Source organism: Acanthopagrus latus, chromosome 12, assembly GCF_904848185.1.
Source record: "Acanthopagrus latus isolate v.2019 chromosome 12, fAcaLat1.1, whole genome shotgun sequence".
NCBI classification, from domain to species: Eukaryota; Metazoa; Chordata; class Actinopteri; order Spariformes; family Sparidae; genus Acanthopagrus; species Acanthopagrus latus.
In genome coordinates, this window is record NC_051050.1 from 8,611,733 (window position 1) to 8,628,972 (window position 17,240).

Genomic DNA, 17,240 nt, shown 5'->3' on the forward strand with positions numbered 1-17,240 from the left:
TGCCTGCCAGCCCACCAGACAGCCTCGTATTACCAAGAACTGAGCATAATTTTCCCCTGACATGATGAATGACCGAATAAGAATAATTGGAAGCTGGTCGGTTTACTGAAGGATAGAGTTTCCATGGAGCCCAAACCAGAACGTCTATGAGGGATGGAAAAGAGTATGTGGCATGGCAGTTTACTGTGGTTGCTGTGGAGAACAACCACAAATGTTATTTAGGTCACCCCCTCTATATATATATATATATATATATATATATATATATATATATATATATATATATATATATATATATATATATATATATAAAATTTTGGAAAACACTGAACGCTAAACATTTGTTTTTTTATATGAAATACTTGTGTATGTAATTTTGGTTGAAAAACAAAAAAGATCATTATTCTAATAATTTAATAATAATAATAATAATAACATTATAATATGGGAAATGTAAACAGGACATTTGTGACCTATGTCGTAGATTAGAGTGGTACAATTATTATAATAATAAGTAAATTATTGTAGTTAAATTGTAACCTAATTGTTTAACTTTTTTTTTTTCTACTTTACTCTGAATCATATAACTTCCAACTTTTTCTTAGTTTCCATCAGGCAGGAGACTGAACTGGGAAAAGCTACATTTTCAATTAGTCAAGACATATGAAACCTCTGGGTGTGGACAAGAGGGTGTAGACGGGTGAATTATGTACTGTTTATATTTTGGTTTGCGCGTGCGTAATGGATTAGGGGCTTCTGTAGCTGTGTCAACATGTCAGTCAAATGTCAAATGACCTCAGCAGAGAACTGCAGCCGTCAGGAGATCCGATGTATTATCAGTGCTTTCTCATCAAGAAAACTATCATCTACACATGTATGCGTGTAAACATGTGAGTACACATCTCACATAATGGAGCTCTTTTGCGTCACATTTGCAAAGCCTCATCCGACTGCCACTTGGAATTTAAGGAGTTTCCCTGCTGGAGCTTATCTTCTCTTTAAAATGTTGGTTTAGTCACCATGTGTCACCTTTACCGTACGTCTGTTTACATGTCCTCCCTTTTCTGGTCTGCATAAAAGCTAGACTGAAAGCTACGTGTTCAGCAAAGAAATCATTCCAGGTCTCTACAGCCAGTCAGTCTGCAACACAAGGAAGATGAAGCTGAGTCTTTTCTCTGCTGTCCTGGCCGTGCTGCTGGGCCTTTCGGCTCAAGAAGATTCCACGGTAAGACACACGCCGAAGCAAATACGTCTCTCTTAATTTGTACATGCTAAAAGAATGTCAGTAATGAGCGATATCATCGTGATAGATTGCAGATTGCTCCGAGCATCCAGAGTTGTTAGCTCTGTGAAAAACAATGATCTCATTCTCAACTCATTCTCATCTATTTTAAGAAGAACCTCCTGAATGCCCATTTACAGCTTTATGGCCCTATAAACCAGCATAAGTGATTGTTGGGACTGACAGTACAACATTTTCCCAAGAATCAGCTCATAGAAAGGTGTTTTCTAGACCAATATGGACTAATACAAACAACAGGAATGAGACAGAGGACATTAGATGGCATACAAGCCACACAATAGGCACAAAAAAGTAGAATACTACTTTGTCTGATTTGTAGAGCTGTATGAAGAAACAAAAATAGAATGTAATACAACATATTAAGCATACAAATTATATAGACCAGGAAATTAATTTAAAAATGTCTATCTTGAATATACCAGTACATTAATTTTCACGGATTATCTTCCCTTTGTATCTGTGCAGGGACAACCACGTGAAGGTAACAGATTTTTCTTCTCACACGTTTAACACATCTTTTTTTGCACAGTTGGATTTATGTGTGGTGACTAACTCTTCTAATTGTAGGAGTGACGACCCAGAGGCCCTACCGTTTAGATGTAACTTCAAAAATTCTGGAGGCAAATAAAGGTGTGCTTGATTTATTTGTGAAGTCAAATGTGGAAACTGTGTCCTTGTCATGCTTGTGTCTGTGCTAATCAGTATGTTACAAGTATGAATCAGTGCATCTTCTAGCCAATCAGCCCTCATATTGTTTTAATCCAGGAAGCGGCCATATTCTGGTGGAAGGTGACGTCGCCCTTTCGAAGAAGAGGAATGCCATGAAATGCTGGAGCGGCCACTGCAAGTGGAGCAAATCCTACAATGGATTGGTTGAAGTGCCCTACAGCCTCAGTGATTACTTCTGTAAGGGTTTAAGAGTTCATTCATGGGGATTACAGTCAAAGCCCAATCACTTAATATTATAATGCAGCCTAACGTGTTTTTAGACAGTTGTCTTTGTACAAAATATTAATAGAAAATAAATATAACATTGGTATTTTTCAGGAGAAGTTGTTCTGCAAGAGAAGTCCTTGATCATGAATGTATCACGTGTTCTGAAGTCAATAAACTGACTTTAATCTTGTTTTCACTGCAGATGACACAGAGAAGGCCTCAATCAAGGACGCTATGGAAACTTTCCACAAGAAAACCTGCGTACGCTTTGTTCCTTATCATGGCCAGTCTGATTACCTCAGCATCGTGAGCGAACTTGGGTGAGTCCGGAGAGAGTGAAGGTCTCAGCCTGTGCGATCCACAGTACAAACTAGCGACCCGGCCAGGATTTAAACCCCTCTCCCCGCAGGTGCTGGTCTTCTATCGGCAGAGACGGAGGTGAGCAGCTGGTTTCTCTGTCGGTGTATGGCTGCCTCGAGCGTGGGATCATTCAGCATGAGCTCCTCCACGCGCTTGGCTTCCACCACGAGCATACGAGGAGTGACAGGGACAAGTATGTCAAGATTCACTGGGAAAATATCTCAGAAGGTGAGCTCCCAAGCCCCGATGCAACTGAACAGCTGTCTGCTAAATATGTAGTCCAGACCTTAATTGTGTAAGTGGTATGTCAACATCATCAACATACATCAACACTTGTAGTATAAAGAACAGACAACTTTGTTATGTTGTTTTGCTTCCTAAATCAACTTAGGAGTAGGCTAATTGTGGTACATTTCTACTGTATGATAACTTTGAGTCTCGTTCATGTACACTCAGATCTTGGAATTTATACATTGTATGCACTGATTGATTTTTTTTCTCTGCAGCACATGCCTACAACTTCCACAAAGCGGACACCAACAACTTGTACACTCCATATGATTATTCCTCTGTTATGCACTACGGAAGGTAAGATCGATTTTGGTCATTAATAGTATTATTGTTAGCAAGATACTTTATTTGGTTGATTCATTTTTTTTTTGTTTATGTTGTGATTAAGTTAGTTTTACATTGCCAAATCTAGCTCCATTATCTGCAACCATTTGGTAGGTTGCCCGGGGGAACTAGTTCATGAACGTGGGGAGGTGAGCTCTGGCATTAAAATGACTGAATCCCTGTAAAAGAAAAGGAAGAAAAACAGCTGCTAGCTTGTTTACATTTGAACCCATAGTGACCGGTTTAGCGTGAGGGTAACTTGCTATTTACAGCGCAGATGTTGCCAGCTTGGTTGTTGGTGTTCCAGTAGCAGCCTGGATTTTAAAAGGGTTACATGCAGGTAGCGAAAGGGTGGATCATGCCAACTAACATAAATCATCATCCACTGCAGGCTTTCTGTTCGCTAGCTATTTGCTGACTACGATCAGAACAGTTACGTGCCATGTTTTTTGTCTGTTTTTTGGACTGTGCATGGCTGCCTGAACCAAAACAGCAGAAATGAGTCTATAAAAATCAAAACAATGAGCTGAAAGAGGCTAAAACTCGGAGCTAAAGTTCCAGAGATAAATGTGAGAATGGACGCTGACATGATTGTAGGATGGGCTGGTCACTATCTCAAAAATCATCTTTTCTTACAAATAGCAACTTTAATATTTCATTCCAAGCCTTTTATGTGGTTTGGTTAAAAATGTTTTTCAGCATGACACTGAATTATTCCAGCCAAAATTATGGAACATTTTATTTTAACATTTTCATTAGTGTCTAAGTTGTACTTCATTTCACTTTTGCTGTTTTTGTTTCAAGGACTAACTTCGCGTCAGTGTTCGGAGCAGACACCATTACTCCCATTCCAGATGACTCTTTGCCAATTGGACAGAGGAATGAAATGTCTGATATTGATATCCTCAGAATCAATATATTATATGAATGCAGTGAGTATATGGTATATTAAATGTATAGCAATGACACTCCTAGAGAAACAGCTGGAGTGAGGGGTCGCACACAGGAAGCAACATTCAAACTATAGAGTATTACTCTGAATGTTGTTTCCTGTCCATGCAGACATAAATGTTTGAGTTTGAGAACATATTTAAGCTCTGAGGTCACATTGCAGCATTGTTCTATTAACTTGTGGTGACTCATCTCTTTCTTTCTTTTCAGACATTTGAAAGAAAATCAATACAAATCTGCTCTGCAACGAGCGCAGTTCTATTGTTGATTCGTCTGTATCAAAATCCCAATTGAATAAATATTGATATAAAGCTTTCGCCTAAAGTACCCTTGATCTTGATTGATGACTTTATTAAATCTCCAAGTAAATGAAAAGATTTGTTGTTTTCAAATGTTAAGCAATGGTATCAAGTGTTCTCTTTGCACACACAGTACAGAAAAACCATCAAAGACAAGAATGAGGCAAAAGGGATCGCAATAGAAAACACAACTGCAGCCACAGTCACAGAACACAAATAATTAACACATCATGGTGTTACCTTTTCCAAACTAGTTTTATTGAGACCATGATTTGTCATTGTTTCGTTTATCCTAACATATCTCCACCAATTAAAATCAGCTGCAAAACATTTTGCCTGATAGAATATTGACATCGTATCAAAATGTAACAAAGGTACAAATGTCAAAGGTTGCTGACCAAATCAGTAAAAAAAAAATAAAAGTTAAACCTGTTTTTTGTTTCGCTTGCATTTGTGCTCCTTTAACACATATTTGTCGGTGCGGGGGTCAAGAACCACCAAAAAATGGCACTTCACCTCCTGTAGAGAAGGAAAATAGCAACTATTACTTGGGAATTGAAAAAATCTCTTAGCTACTGTAAAAGGTCATGTTGTGTTATGAAAGAATATGAGACAGAAAACCTTGAGACCTAATTTTGAAAAACAGTCACACATAACGCACAAAACTCATTTACCTTTTTCTCAAGACTGCAGCTTTCCAAGTCGTGGTTTTCCCCCTTGGTGCACTTGGTTTTTCCCAGGACCGCATCGATCTTAAAGTTGATCATATTAGTCACCTGATGGGATGAGTGGATAGAAGACAGACCAATCAGATGTTGTGGCACTATCATATGACTCCATGGTGTCGACGCTTTGTGGTGCATATAAGTTGCTGGTTGAAACATAAATCTAACCTGACTCTGAGCAGCGGTGATGGAGATCAGTTTGAACACCTTCTTGTTCTTGGACCTTGTGTTGAACATGCTCACTGCAAATTGGGCTGCTTCCTTCACGTCATTTGAGTCTGGACTCCTCTCGGACCAGTCACCCAGAAGATGCACTTTTTCTATGAGGAAATTAAAGACATAAGCATAAACAATCAAGATGGCAGATTAAAACATTTTCATTTGTCACACATACCATATTGACATTTGTACAGTAGGTGTCATATCACGTTCACATTACATGAGCTGATTTTTATGTCAGGAGTTTTTGGTGGGTTAACAGGCTAGATGTGTGCCAAGCCAGAGTCCACTGTTCAATACGGTGTTTCAACATTTGTAGCGTGAAAAAGCTGGATATTTTTGACAAGACGTCTGGACATTTTCCTGCCGTGGTTGTTGGAAAAAAAACAGCTAAGTTGAACCAGGTAAATGATCTTTTTCTCACCCTAACTATTTTTTTTTTCTGCCTAAAACTAACCAGATCATAAGCACAATGTTGTAATTGTATGAAATAGAAAATTCATCCTAAAGATAGGTACAATTGTAACATAAAGAGATGTAAAGTTGGACATATACATGTTTGTTAGAATTGCCAACATTAAGTCTGGCAACTGGGTTGGTAATGCACACAATCATACAGTTACGCAATATAACACAAACCTCTGCTCAAACATAATACACAATTAGTCAGCTGTTTAATGTTAGTATCGTGTGTGTTATACTTTCCCTTTGGATATTTTGAGCTTCACTCTGAGAATTGCCACTTCAGGCTAGAACATCAATCAAGTACTTGGAAACTGTAAGATCACCAAATCCTGGATTCAGCCACTTTCACACTAACACGTGTTTACACTGCCAAACTATTTTCAGTGCTCTGACAAACCAAGCCCCAGTCATCATGCCAAGGATATAAACAGGTTTCTCAAGTGTCTCTCAAAGATGACAACAATTTAGAGATAATAGTGGCTGCTCCTGTTCCTTGGGTGGCCTAGCAAATCAGAATGGTTTTGGTTTTGGTTTGTTTGTTTAATACAGTAACAGCTTTTAGCCACACAAAAATAAAAGTGTAGCTGTAGAGAGGGCAATGCTGGTCTGTCAGTCCTTTACCTTGGTTGTGACTGAACTGCAATAACCTGTCAGAGAAATATGTGCAGACAGTCAGTTCCTCCGTAACTGAAATGTCTTTACAGCTATTGGAAAGCTTGACTTTTGAGCAGATATTCATGGTGCATCCCATTGGCCTTGGTTACTTACTGATTGCAGTGCACACAACCATTAACATTAATACTTTCTAATCTATCAGATGGATTAGCATAACATTTTGTATAGACATTCGTTTTTCCTGGTTTAGAGATCCCCTCGCTTTTCCTGTAGCACCAGGAGCCTGACTTTTGTGGTTTTCAGTAAAATTTCTCAACAACTGTTGAATGCATTACCATTATATTTGGTACGAATTTCATGTCCCACCCATGATGAATTGCTAAATATTTGAATCCCAGTGACACTTGTTAGAGTGCTTCTGGTTGGCTGTCCCAACAACAGAAGTGAAATAAGCTAGAAATGATTTGCATATAACACCAGGAAGAAGTAACGTTATCACATTTGTCACTTTCTCGGAGTTGTGCCAGTAGAAAGTGTCGAGACGTTAAGGTTGCACTTTTTCGTTCCTGTTTTTTATCTCTATTATCTCCATGTCATGGTGAGTTGTTATCTCTTTAATGATCCTGCACTATCTGCAACATCAGGTTTGATATCATTTTTGCTAATTAGCAACACGCCAACATGCTGAGCTAAAATGGGCAGCGTGACAAATAATATGCCTGCTAAGTACAATTGTAATAGTATTGCCATTGTGAAAATGTTAGCTGGCTGATGTCAGCATGCTCATTTTCAAGATAATTGCTGACATCATCCACACTGAAGCTTTGGTTGAAAATCCTGTTTGGCCTCTTTTTCCATCCCCACCTTGTTAAGTGCAGAAGCTCATTTTGCCTTGTAGTCCAAAAACATACTGAAGTGTGTGAGCGTAATCAGAGCTGTTACATATCATACCCGACACATCAGGACAACAAACTGGAATCTTTCAGCTCTTTGTGGTCAATGCAACAATCCTTTTCTTCCATATAGGACTTAACATTATGTAAGATCAATCGAATACAACAGTATAATGTGAAATGTCTCCAAAGGGTATTACATTTGTATCCTGTGCCACTAAAATACACCATATGCACGTGTGTACTATTAATTAAACATATACCTTGCTACTGTACTGATTGCCATTTGCAAATCTGAATGTGATTCTCTGCTCAGTAAAAAAACATTTTACAAACAGAAGCCACTGGCGTTGGACAAATTGGGCGAGTAGGTACTGACTTTCCCAAACACTCCCAAACCAAACTCAACGCTGCCAAATGAAATCGCATCTGACCAATCAGGACTTTCCCTGACTGCTGGCCTCGCCAAACTTTCTGACTCACTCTACCCAACCAGACGGCAGCAGAGAGTCACTCTCTACAGACTGCTCATATAAATGCACATATTGTTTTGCCATTGCATCATAGAGGCACACAGTTTATATGTCCACACATCTAAGGCTGAATCATTATTACTGAGCGTCACATGACTTATTAAGCAGGGTAATCTGCTCATACAAGAGTTTAGCTACCACTGTTATAGCATTCTATTTATTTGTGAAGTTCCTACAATTGGAAATATATTTTTTGTATTGCAGTGTTAATAATTGTGTCTTTTATTTTACTTTTTATTTACTGCCTAAATATTCTTTTCATGTTGTTATGCAAACTCATTGTTTAAAAATGACATAGGGTGTAAGAAGTTGAATTGAACAGAGACACATTTGCTTTGTTTGTCTGGTTTTCGAGAGTGTAGTCACGTTCCTGACATGGATGGGTATGCGGCAGCCACTGTTACACACCCGTCCTTTATATCAACCTGAACAACCTGTCATGACACATAATCATGACACACATCACATGGTACAATATGTTAAATATTTAAGTCCCAGCAGCAGAATATCTGGTTGGCTGTCCCTGCAATAGATGTAAAATAATGTAGCTTTATCATGACTTGACGTTTTTTTCCTGCATATCACTTTATCAAAGTGTTCTGCAAGTAGAACATGTCCTAAGTTAATGTACTTTCCTCTTTCCTCTTTTATAAATCCTCCTTTATAAGGCCTCCCAAAAAGTCTCATCCAGATCAGAAGAATAGTGGTATGGATTGTGCTGTAACCAGCAGGGTAGTAAAAGTAGTAAAAGTAGTTGGAACTAGTGGTTGTGGAGCCTTTGGGATCCTTTTAATCTGCATCTGCATATTAAAGTGTCTGAAGCTTTTGCTGTGAGTGACTTGTCAAGCTGCAAAGTCTGTTCTCCCAAAAATATTTTTACCTGTCTTACAATGTTTGTCTCATTCTTCTGTCATTCTGCAACTCCCCTTATCTTTACTCCTATTTTCTCAGTACTCACTTGTTGTGACAACTTCCTCCACAGGCACATCGGCCATACACATCTGGACAATTGTACATATCAGCAGTGTCAGCGGGAGCGACATCTTCTCTTATCAACCACAAAACTGCGCAGTTGAATGAAGGATGAATCTCCAGAAAATGCTTCAGATGATGAAAGCAGTAGTCAAAAAAAAAAAAAAGAAAAGAAAAAAGAAAAAGTGGGAGACATTGAAGATAGTTACTGAAAAAAACGTATAATTCTGTGACAGAGGCAGATATTGTGAAAAATTACTACAAAGAGAAAAACAACTTTAAAAGTCTTTACCTTTCTGTTGTCGTAAAAAACAGGACTTCACCAAGTGAATGCTGGAGCCGGACTGAGAGAAGTAAAGTGAGTGAGGAAGAGAGAAAGAGGGAGGGTGTCATCGGTGAATGGCAGTGGCTGTTCAGCATTTAAGCTGTGGTATGTTTAACAACCCAGTGAAGACCACACCCACCCACTGCCTGCCAGTGACATCATCAGCGGCTTTCACGCGTGTGTGTGACAGAGTGCGTATGAGACGGGTAGGTGGGAGGGTCGGTTATGATGGGTGTCAGATGTAAGCCATTGTGTGCGTGTGTGTGTGTGCGTGCGTGCCTGTGTCTCTGGCCCCTTTGTTTGGTCGCATTCATGTGTGTCATGTGGGTGTGTGGCCTGCTGGTTGTGAGTGGTTTTTCTTTGGTTCCTTTACAGGAGTGGAGGGGGCCCGTTTGTGGAGACCTGACTCAATCTCAGCCGGTTACTCGTGTGGTGAGTCACAGTGCAAACTATAGCTCGCAGCTGAACCGCATTGCACACCGGCTCTAGATACACCAACGTCCTGTCCAGAACATTTGTTATCATGTGCTTTAACTGCTCTGATAGCAGTGAATAAATGCACAGACGTCAGCGGGTGGAACAGAGTGGAAGAGGCTGAATGAACTGTACGGGATCATGGTTTGGCTGACTGACACAGGAAGGGTTCCTACGTCTACAATTACTTGATTAGTTTTCAACTGTTAAAAGGTCCAGTGTGTTGGATTTCGGGAGGGTTAGAGTGAGAAATGTATTTGTGTATTTGTTTGTTTGCTTGACAGGGACAGTGCACAGCATCTTAATTGTATTAGAGTTAGCTATAAGCTTATTTAAATCTTCATAATTATGTGATTGTTCGTGTGTATTCACCTGAAACGAAGAATCATTGTGTTGGGGTTTTTTTTGGGTATGGATTAGTCCTTTATATCTACAGAGAGAGCAGATCCTCCTCAACAGAAGCCGCCATATTGCCCCTCAACCTTACTACAGTAGCCCGGAATGGACAAACCAAACACTGGCTTGAGAAAAGGCCTTTTGAAGTTGACCCAAAGGTGGCTTACGACACTAAGGATCACCCACTTAGAATGCTGCCCAGAGTTTCCTCCCACGATAGCTTAAAACACATTCACACCTGGACCCACCTAGCCCTAATGACCTGCATGGATGTCAGTTGGGTAAAGGATTCACAAGTGGCCCTAACATCTCTGTAAGGACACTCCCACACAGGGTTTGGACTTTGCCTTCAACTCCCCGAGTCCATTTGCTTACAATACAGCAATTTACCATGAACTGGATTACTGAGAATCTTCACCAACAACTATAAAAACAGGATCTGATAGGCACAACAAGACAATCTCATTTGTATCAATGTCCACTGTGAATTTGTGTGGGCTGCAAGAGGATGAAGTACTCATGCCCACTTTTATCAGTTAAAACCACAGTGTTTTTTTGCATTCGGTAGTGGTAGGCTTATAAAATGTCATGAAACTTTCCACTCTTGTGACTCTCAGTTTTAACTCTTGACTGTGGGTGTAAGTTGTTGGAAGTATACGAAGTATACGAATGTTTGTTTGACTGTTAGTTGGCAGGACAAAAAAAGATTTAACCCATTTTATGCAGCGCTGACTAAGAAACCAATGATTCCTTTTTTTCTTTCTTTCTTTTTTTTTTTTTTGATGGGGTTCCAGTTCAGTTTTTATTTATTTATTATTGCAGTTGTTGGTTTCAATGATTTCTCCAGCTCTCATGTTTCTATGATGGAATGACAGGAACACAAAAAAAACATTCCTAAAAGATCTGAATTTGTCATAGGCCTCCTAAAAATTGAGACTGAACCTACTGGGTCAAGAATATACATACAGTAATTCGAACATTTGGTAAAATGTCCCTCTGCCATTTTCAACTCAGTTAGGTGCTTTTGATTGCCATCCACAAGCTCCTGGCAGGTCTCTGGCTGAAATTCTAACAATTCCTCTTGAAGGAATCGGTGAAGTTCAGCTAAATGTGTCTGTTTTCCTGGCAGGGACTTGCTTCATCAGCACAGTCCACATGTTCTTGTTAAGGTTCAGCTCAGGACTTTGTGAAGGCCATTCCACAACTTCAATTCTAGCCTGACTTAGCCATTACTTAACTACTTGTGATGTGTATTTAGGATCATTGTCCCAGAACACCCAACTGCACCAAGATCCAATATGTTTTCCTGAAGAATTGTTAACTGTGACTGACTTTTAACAGCGATAGTTCTGTACAATTACTGCTAGAAAATTACTTTTGATTGTTGAGTGTAGAGAAGTAGCAGTTAAGACTGCTCTTATGGGTAATTTGAGCTTTTACGAGAGTTACATTATACAACATCATTTTCCCTTTTACTCGAGTACAAGTGGATGATGTAATAAGGACTGTCATTAGGTAAAGAGCTCATATATGCACATAAACACTTAAATCCATTCTATAGTGCTTGCAGTCTTCACAGTGACATCTTCTTAAATTCCTGATCTGTCATGGATTCCCCTCAGTCCTCTTAGAGATGGAGGGTCATATACAACAATAGTGTGACTCCTGCTTTGGATTTAGTATTTAGGAAACTTCACTTTAATCCAACATAACTAAGGCTGACGGAACTCACAGAACACTGGATCATGTAACATACAACATATTTCTTCTTCCTCGCAATGGAAACCATGAATGCACTGTTGGAACGCTGAGTCTGGGTCTTCCAGTAAATTACTGTGAATTTAGAATAATAGCAGATTATTGGTTATTACATCATCATGTTGTATTTTTACTTCAAAATACTGTATTTTACATTACAATTGTGACTGGTTACTATAAAGAATACAGTACATTACTGTGGCTTGTCATGTTCTGGAAATGTCAATATCATGTTCGTATCCTTTTGTGAATTGTCTCCCATTATTAGCCAGTAATTCATTGACTGAAATTACAAAAAATATAATAAGTTTCACAATGTGTCTTATTGATGAACATGTTCAAAAAGCATAAACCTACATCCAGTGAAATAAAGCTTACAAAGGTTTACAACAAAAAATCTGGTACGTCCTGAGGTTTATGGTTTTCATGCAAATTCCACTCTGCGGCCTGCAGATTTGACATTTTTTGTGTAATGATTCAGAAAGTCCAGCAGGGGGAAGCAACACTGTGTTGCAGTATGCAACAGGTGGTTGACTAGAATGAATTATTGCATTGTCATAGTCTGGCAATGCACTGACCGTTGTGTTTAATAACAAAGAAATCTGAACGCACTAAATAAACATCATGATTTAAATTCCATTTGGAAAGCACTGAGGCTTGGTGACCAGATTGAATGTGCTATTGTCTTACTGTCAGACAATAAATCATGAGCAGCATACTGTACGTTACGAATCTATATCGATTTACAGTTCCTATTATAAGCAAAGAGAAAGAGAATTTACTCCCTATTAAACATTTTACAATACGCACAATAGAAACAAACAGAACTGCAATCGCGAATATGGAGCCTAGGGTCATGATGCACAAGAACATGGACATGCTAAGATAAGAGCGGTGTAGATGAGTGATGTAAAAGTTAGAAGTACAGAAACATAAACACAGATAGCCAAATAATAGACAAAGATCTGACGGAGGAAGCATAGATAAAGAGGTGAGAAGAAGCATGGGTGGGGAACAGACTGACAGGTACGTTGACTCATGCAGTAAAGCAGATGGACGGGCAGATAAACTTGGTGATGGACATAAAGAAAGGAAAAAAGCCCTGCAGATGGACGAAAAGAAGAAGAAGAAAAAAAAACACGAGCAGATGCAGTCCAGTCCACAAAACATGGCGTCAGACACCATTCTGATGCAGCCTAAATGTAAAAAAAAAAAAAAAAAAAAAAAGTCTAAAATAATTACTCAAAGATGATATGGGAATGAAAAACAAAATTCTCTTCTCGGCCTGGTCGCCATCCGCTGCCCTCCTGTTCCTAATGAGACGTACTGTAAATCCTCCAAGCTGCCGCTGACAGCTCAGGGTCAGCACGGGGGTGTCTGGATTTGTTTAAAATGGAAAATCCCCCTTTTTTCTACGGAATAATTGATGTCAGTTTTGTTTGCCTAATGAGTGGACTGGACACCAACTGCCACAGCTTTCATCCAGATTGTTGCTGTGCAGTCTGTGCGGGTCAAAGGTCAACGTTACTGCTCAGATAAACAGCCTGAAATTGAGCACACAGCCTTCTACTACAGTGTACTCTTGCAACTGTTTTTTCGAGGTTACAAATGGACAAGATAACTCTTTGAGTCATAAACACTGTTAAGTGTATAGTATAGTTAAAACATGTTTTATTACCATTTTTAGCATATCATTATGGCCATGGAATTACACTTCTATTGACACTGTACAATTGATATATGACATGAAAAATAAGTAATTTAGGCATGTGTTTCTGAACAGTTAAATCTTAAATGTAATCTGCATGATGTGATTAAACCATGCGCGATTAAAGGCAAGACTCAGTCCAACGCGACACCCCCTGCAGTAAATCTTACCTTAGTGAAGCTGAAAGTCTTTCATTTCTGTTAACCTGTATCAGAGAGGTGTTGATTCTACTCTATGGGCATTTTTTGAGGCTGTGTATCAGACGGCGTTGCACTGATGGATGTGTTTTTCCACCTCCATCTACATTCACCAGGGAGGACAAAAGGCCACCGCTTTGGATAATGAGCTGTCACAGTCATCCAGTTTATTGTCTGCTTATGCACAGAGCACTGGGAACATTAATGGGTTTAATGTGTTTCATTGCTCATCATGGAACAGGTGAGCGACATCATGAATGATATAATATATCAGACACCTGTCTGAAGCAGCAGGATTCACAGTTTTGTTTCTGTTTTTCAGGGCCTTTAGGCAAAAACACATTGTCATGATTTATCTTACTGGCTCCAGATTCAATGTATTATTGTATCATTGTGATAACTATTGATGCCTCAAGGTGTTTATTACTTTAATGTTCCACCAGGTACAGGATGTAGCTAATCTTAACTACATTATTTACTGCTGATAGCTTGATTTACAATAAAATATTTTTTATTCATTAGAACCAGAATCAGAATTGGTATTACATTATTGTCCCACAAACGGGGAAATTTGTTTGCCACAGCAGCCAAAGGACAGTAGTATTTTTGTAAAAAAAACAATAACAATAGTAAAAAATGAACAATACCATTAAAAAGGTAAGAAATAGAATATAACAGAATAAACTCCTATATACATATGAACATAATATTGCACAAAAATTAACATGCCGTTATTAACAGTGTGGAAGTAAATTTACAAATGATAATAAATATGGCTATCTATAAGGAGTTGATTTATTTTAATCTGGAATGTAACTTGAAGCTAAAATTGTCAGATAAATGTAGTGCAATATTTCCCTCTGAACTGTAGCAGAGAAGAGGTATAAAATATAAATAAAATGAAAAATACTCAAAGCATGAGTATTTCAAAATTGTACTTGTGCAGTCTTTGAGTAAATGTACTTAGTTACATTCCATCACAGGTCAATGACATATTATTTGACAGTCAGTCATGATCTGTTGGACTGTAATGAGCGGATTGAGGAAAACAGCATTTGTCTACTATCATTGCTATATTCAGTGCCTTTGTACACACATGTAAACAATTAGTGGGAGACAGCACTGTTTACACAAATTGTCCCTAATGTTCTCAATGTTCTTACCACCAATTGAGATAATTCATGTTATTCAAATGTGTTTTTTCTTGACACTTATTTATTTATCTATTATTTATGTAACCTTTTTTTTTTTTTGTTATTTTCTATTTAAGCCTTTTCCTCTCCTTAATGGTCCAGTGTGTAGTGTGTCTTTGTGACATCTAGCCTTGAGGTTGCAGATTGCAACCTAGTGAATACCCCTCGCCTCAGCAACTCCTGTAGTGTCTTCTTTAAAACAGGACAAACATAAAAGGCCCCACTGGAGCCAGTGTTCGGTTTGTCCATTCTGGGCAACTATAGAAAACATGGTGGTGCAATATGCAATACGTATATATAAAAGACTCATAATAAGGCAACTAAAAAACAATGAAATGAGGTGATTATACACTCATGAAATTCTGAGTATTAAATTCAATTTAGAAAAAAAATACGCTAGAGCTTCCTCAATAAAAAAAACAAAAAACAAAAAAAACCTCACTGCAATAGTTACTAAACTAATACGATTTAAAATCATTGTAATGGAAGTTCTACATTCAGTTTTCAATACCACCTTTCAATGTCTGTTTGCCACAAAATTTCAGTCAACAGGTGACGCAAATATGAGAAGCATCATAATCCTGCTGCTGGAGACCATCATCTATTCGTCCACGCCACATTCCTCAGCCCTCAGACCTGGGATCAGTGCTGATAGCTCAGCCTCCATAATCCCTTTACAGTCAGGATCCGCCCACTCAGCCCAATGATTGACAGTCGGCTCCTCCAACGAGGCGTCGGCCGACTTGTCTGGCCTCCGTTCTCCCCTCCTCCTCCTCCTCCTCCTCCTTGTCCGACTTTGTTGCTCTCCTGCCCCGCTAGCCCGTCTCCAGTCTCTCCGGGGAGCCGAAGAACAACTCGACAAACTCCCAGCCATGGAAGGCGACAATATAATAATGCCTGTTTGACTCGGGGAGATTTCCTTCCAAGGTAAGTTCGGTGATATAAACCGGGGAGGAGGGCGCGAGCGGCGGGGAAGCTGCGCGTGCGGGGGGCCGAAAAGTTTATCCGCCTCAGTACGCGGGACAGGAGGGAAGAGAGGGGGGAACACTCCAATGTTGTTCACCGTGGGGATGTGTCATGCTGCTAGCTAACATGTTTGCTCTCATTAGCCTGTGTGGCAACATGCCTTTTTGTTCAATGGGCTGTCATTTTGTCTCAGAAAGTAACACCAGTCTGTCATGTGTGGTAATTGTAATTCTGATAATTATGGGATAAACTGAACATGTTTTTTTTTTTTCTTCACTGAGAACTGAAGAAAAATGTCGCTGCAGCTGTGATTTTGGGTTCAAGTTTAATTGAGAGTATGAAGAAAGTGGTGACACACAAGCAAAGCATCACATACTATTAAAGAAATGTGGCTTAATTTAAAATGTAATACGTTGTTTAAATGAACTAAAGGAGTACTTTGTAGTTTTGGAGAAGGAATTCGAACTCAGAATTGAAATGTTTACAACACTGATGAGGTAATAATACAAACTTGGAAGTGTTTATTTTCTCCATAACTGAATGAATCTGTTCTTAGAGGAAAATAAAGTCCCAGAACATTGTTTGAAGCTGGACAGGTGGCAGGGTCCGACACACATAAACAAATTAAAACAGGATGAAATTGAGCTGTCCTTTCAAGGTCAGATTGTTTATGAAGTTTATTCAGTCATGCACACAAAGAGAGCTTGTTTATTTCGTTTGTATAGGCTGAAAAATATCAGTTAATGAAGATCTTTCTCTTCTGCTCAAAATGTCTTCCCCAAAACTACATAATGCACCTTTAACTCTTCTAGACTCGTAGCTTTGGCAATATGTTATGTTATGTGCCAATTTGTAAGCCGTACCTTTACGTGTATGCACCACCGTATATTTGTAATTTAGTCATAGTTCTATAGAGAGCTCAATTAAAAGCACTGATGTTGCATTGGCTTTGCTATTGCCTGATGGTGTGTAGATGAAGCATTGAAAGCTTGATGTTATAAACAAAAGCAGTTTTCGTCTTGCTCTTTTTTTATATTTATATGCACAATTATAGTTGAAGGGCAACTGCAAAGGTTAATGCACTCAGCCCGCAATTAGAAATAACCACTGTACACACAGACAGGCAGGCAGACAGACAGACAGACAGACAGCAGGAGAGAGAGTAAGACAGAAAAAAAACAGAGACAGTAGGACGGGGTCTCCCTACAGATGTGCATTCCTCCAGCTAGTGGAGTGATCAAGCCTTTAAATAGAGCTCAACAGGAATGCAAACAGACTGAGCAGAAAGAAGAAGCCTGGGGGCAGGAGAGGGAAGGTAGGTGGTAGAAGAGAGGGCA

At 39.0% G+C, this 17,240-nt stretch overlaps 3 protein-coding genes across 3 annotated transcripts in view; 2 read left to right on the forward strand and 1 right to left on the reverse strand.

Moving 5' to 3' along the window:
- The first annotated feature begins 1,116 nt into the window (after positions 1 to 1,116).
- LOC119029579 (high choriolytic enzyme 1-like) lies at positions 1,117 to 4,896 on the forward strand. Its single transcript, XM_037116492.1, has 9 exons — positions 1,117 to 1,225; positions 1,769 to 1,784; positions 1,871 to 1,933; positions 2,069 to 2,209; positions 2,442 to 2,559; positions 2,649 to 2,827; positions 3,106 to 3,187; positions 4,019 to 4,146; positions 4,376 to 4,896. Exons 1-9 carry the CDS (start codon positions 1,157 to 1,159, stop codon positions 4,381 to 4,383), a joined length of 804 nt encoding a protein of 267 aa, XP_036972387.1. The 5' UTR covers positions 1,117 to 1,156; the 3' UTR covers positions 4,384 to 4,896.
- On the reverse strand, positions 4,845 to 9,331 carry si:busm1-57f23.1 (uncharacterized protein LOC368621 homolog). Its single transcript, XM_037116494.1, has 5 exons — positions 9,179 to 9,331; positions 8,873 to 9,015; positions 5,358 to 5,509; positions 5,139 to 5,240; positions 4,845 to 4,983 (listed from the first exon to the last, which is right to left on the reverse strand). Exons 2-5 carry the CDS (start codon positions 8,955 to 8,957, stop codon positions 4,888 to 4,890), a joined length of 435 nt encoding a protein of 144 aa, XP_036972389.1. The 5' UTR covers positions 8,958 to 9,015; positions 9,179 to 9,331; the 3' UTR covers positions 4,845 to 4,887.
- Positions 9,332 to 15,712: 6,381 nt separating this feature from the next.
- il11ra (interleukin 11 receptor, alpha) overlaps positions 15,713 to 17,240 on the forward strand; it is a 50,266-nt gene continuing 48,738 nt past the window's right edge. The window contains exon 1 of the mRNA XM_037116487.1: positions 15,713 to 15,864. The gene's annotated coding sequence lies outside the window, so the exon portion shown is untranslated. The remainder of the gene's footprint in view (positions 15,865 to 17,240) is intronic.

Coding starts and splice junctions, on each gene's coding strand:
- LOC119029579 (XM_037116492.1), top strand. CDS start 1,157: ATGAAGCTGAGTCTTTTCTCTGCTGTCCTGGCCGTGCTGCTGGGCCTT. Junction 2,210..2,441: donor CAGCCTCAGTGATTACTTCT/GTAAGGGTTTAA, acceptor TTTTCACTGCAG/ATGACACAGAGAAGGCCTCA. Junction 2,560..2,648: donor AGCATCGTGAGCGAACTTGG/GTGAGTCCGGAG, acceptor CTCTCCCCGCAG/GTGCTGGTCTTCTATCGGCA.
- si:busm1-57f23.1 (XM_037116494.1), bottom strand. CDS start 8,957: ATGTCGCTCCCGCTGACACTGCTGATATGTACAATTGTCCAGATGTGT. Junction 5,510..8,872: donor GGAGGAAGTTGTCACAACAA/GTGAGTACTGAG, acceptor ATTTCCTCATAG/AAAAAGTGCATCTTCTGGGT. Junction 4,984..5,138: donor GCTGCAGTCTTGAGAAAAAG/GTAAATGAGTTT, acceptor CCTTCTCTACAG/GAGGTGAAGTGCCATTTTTT.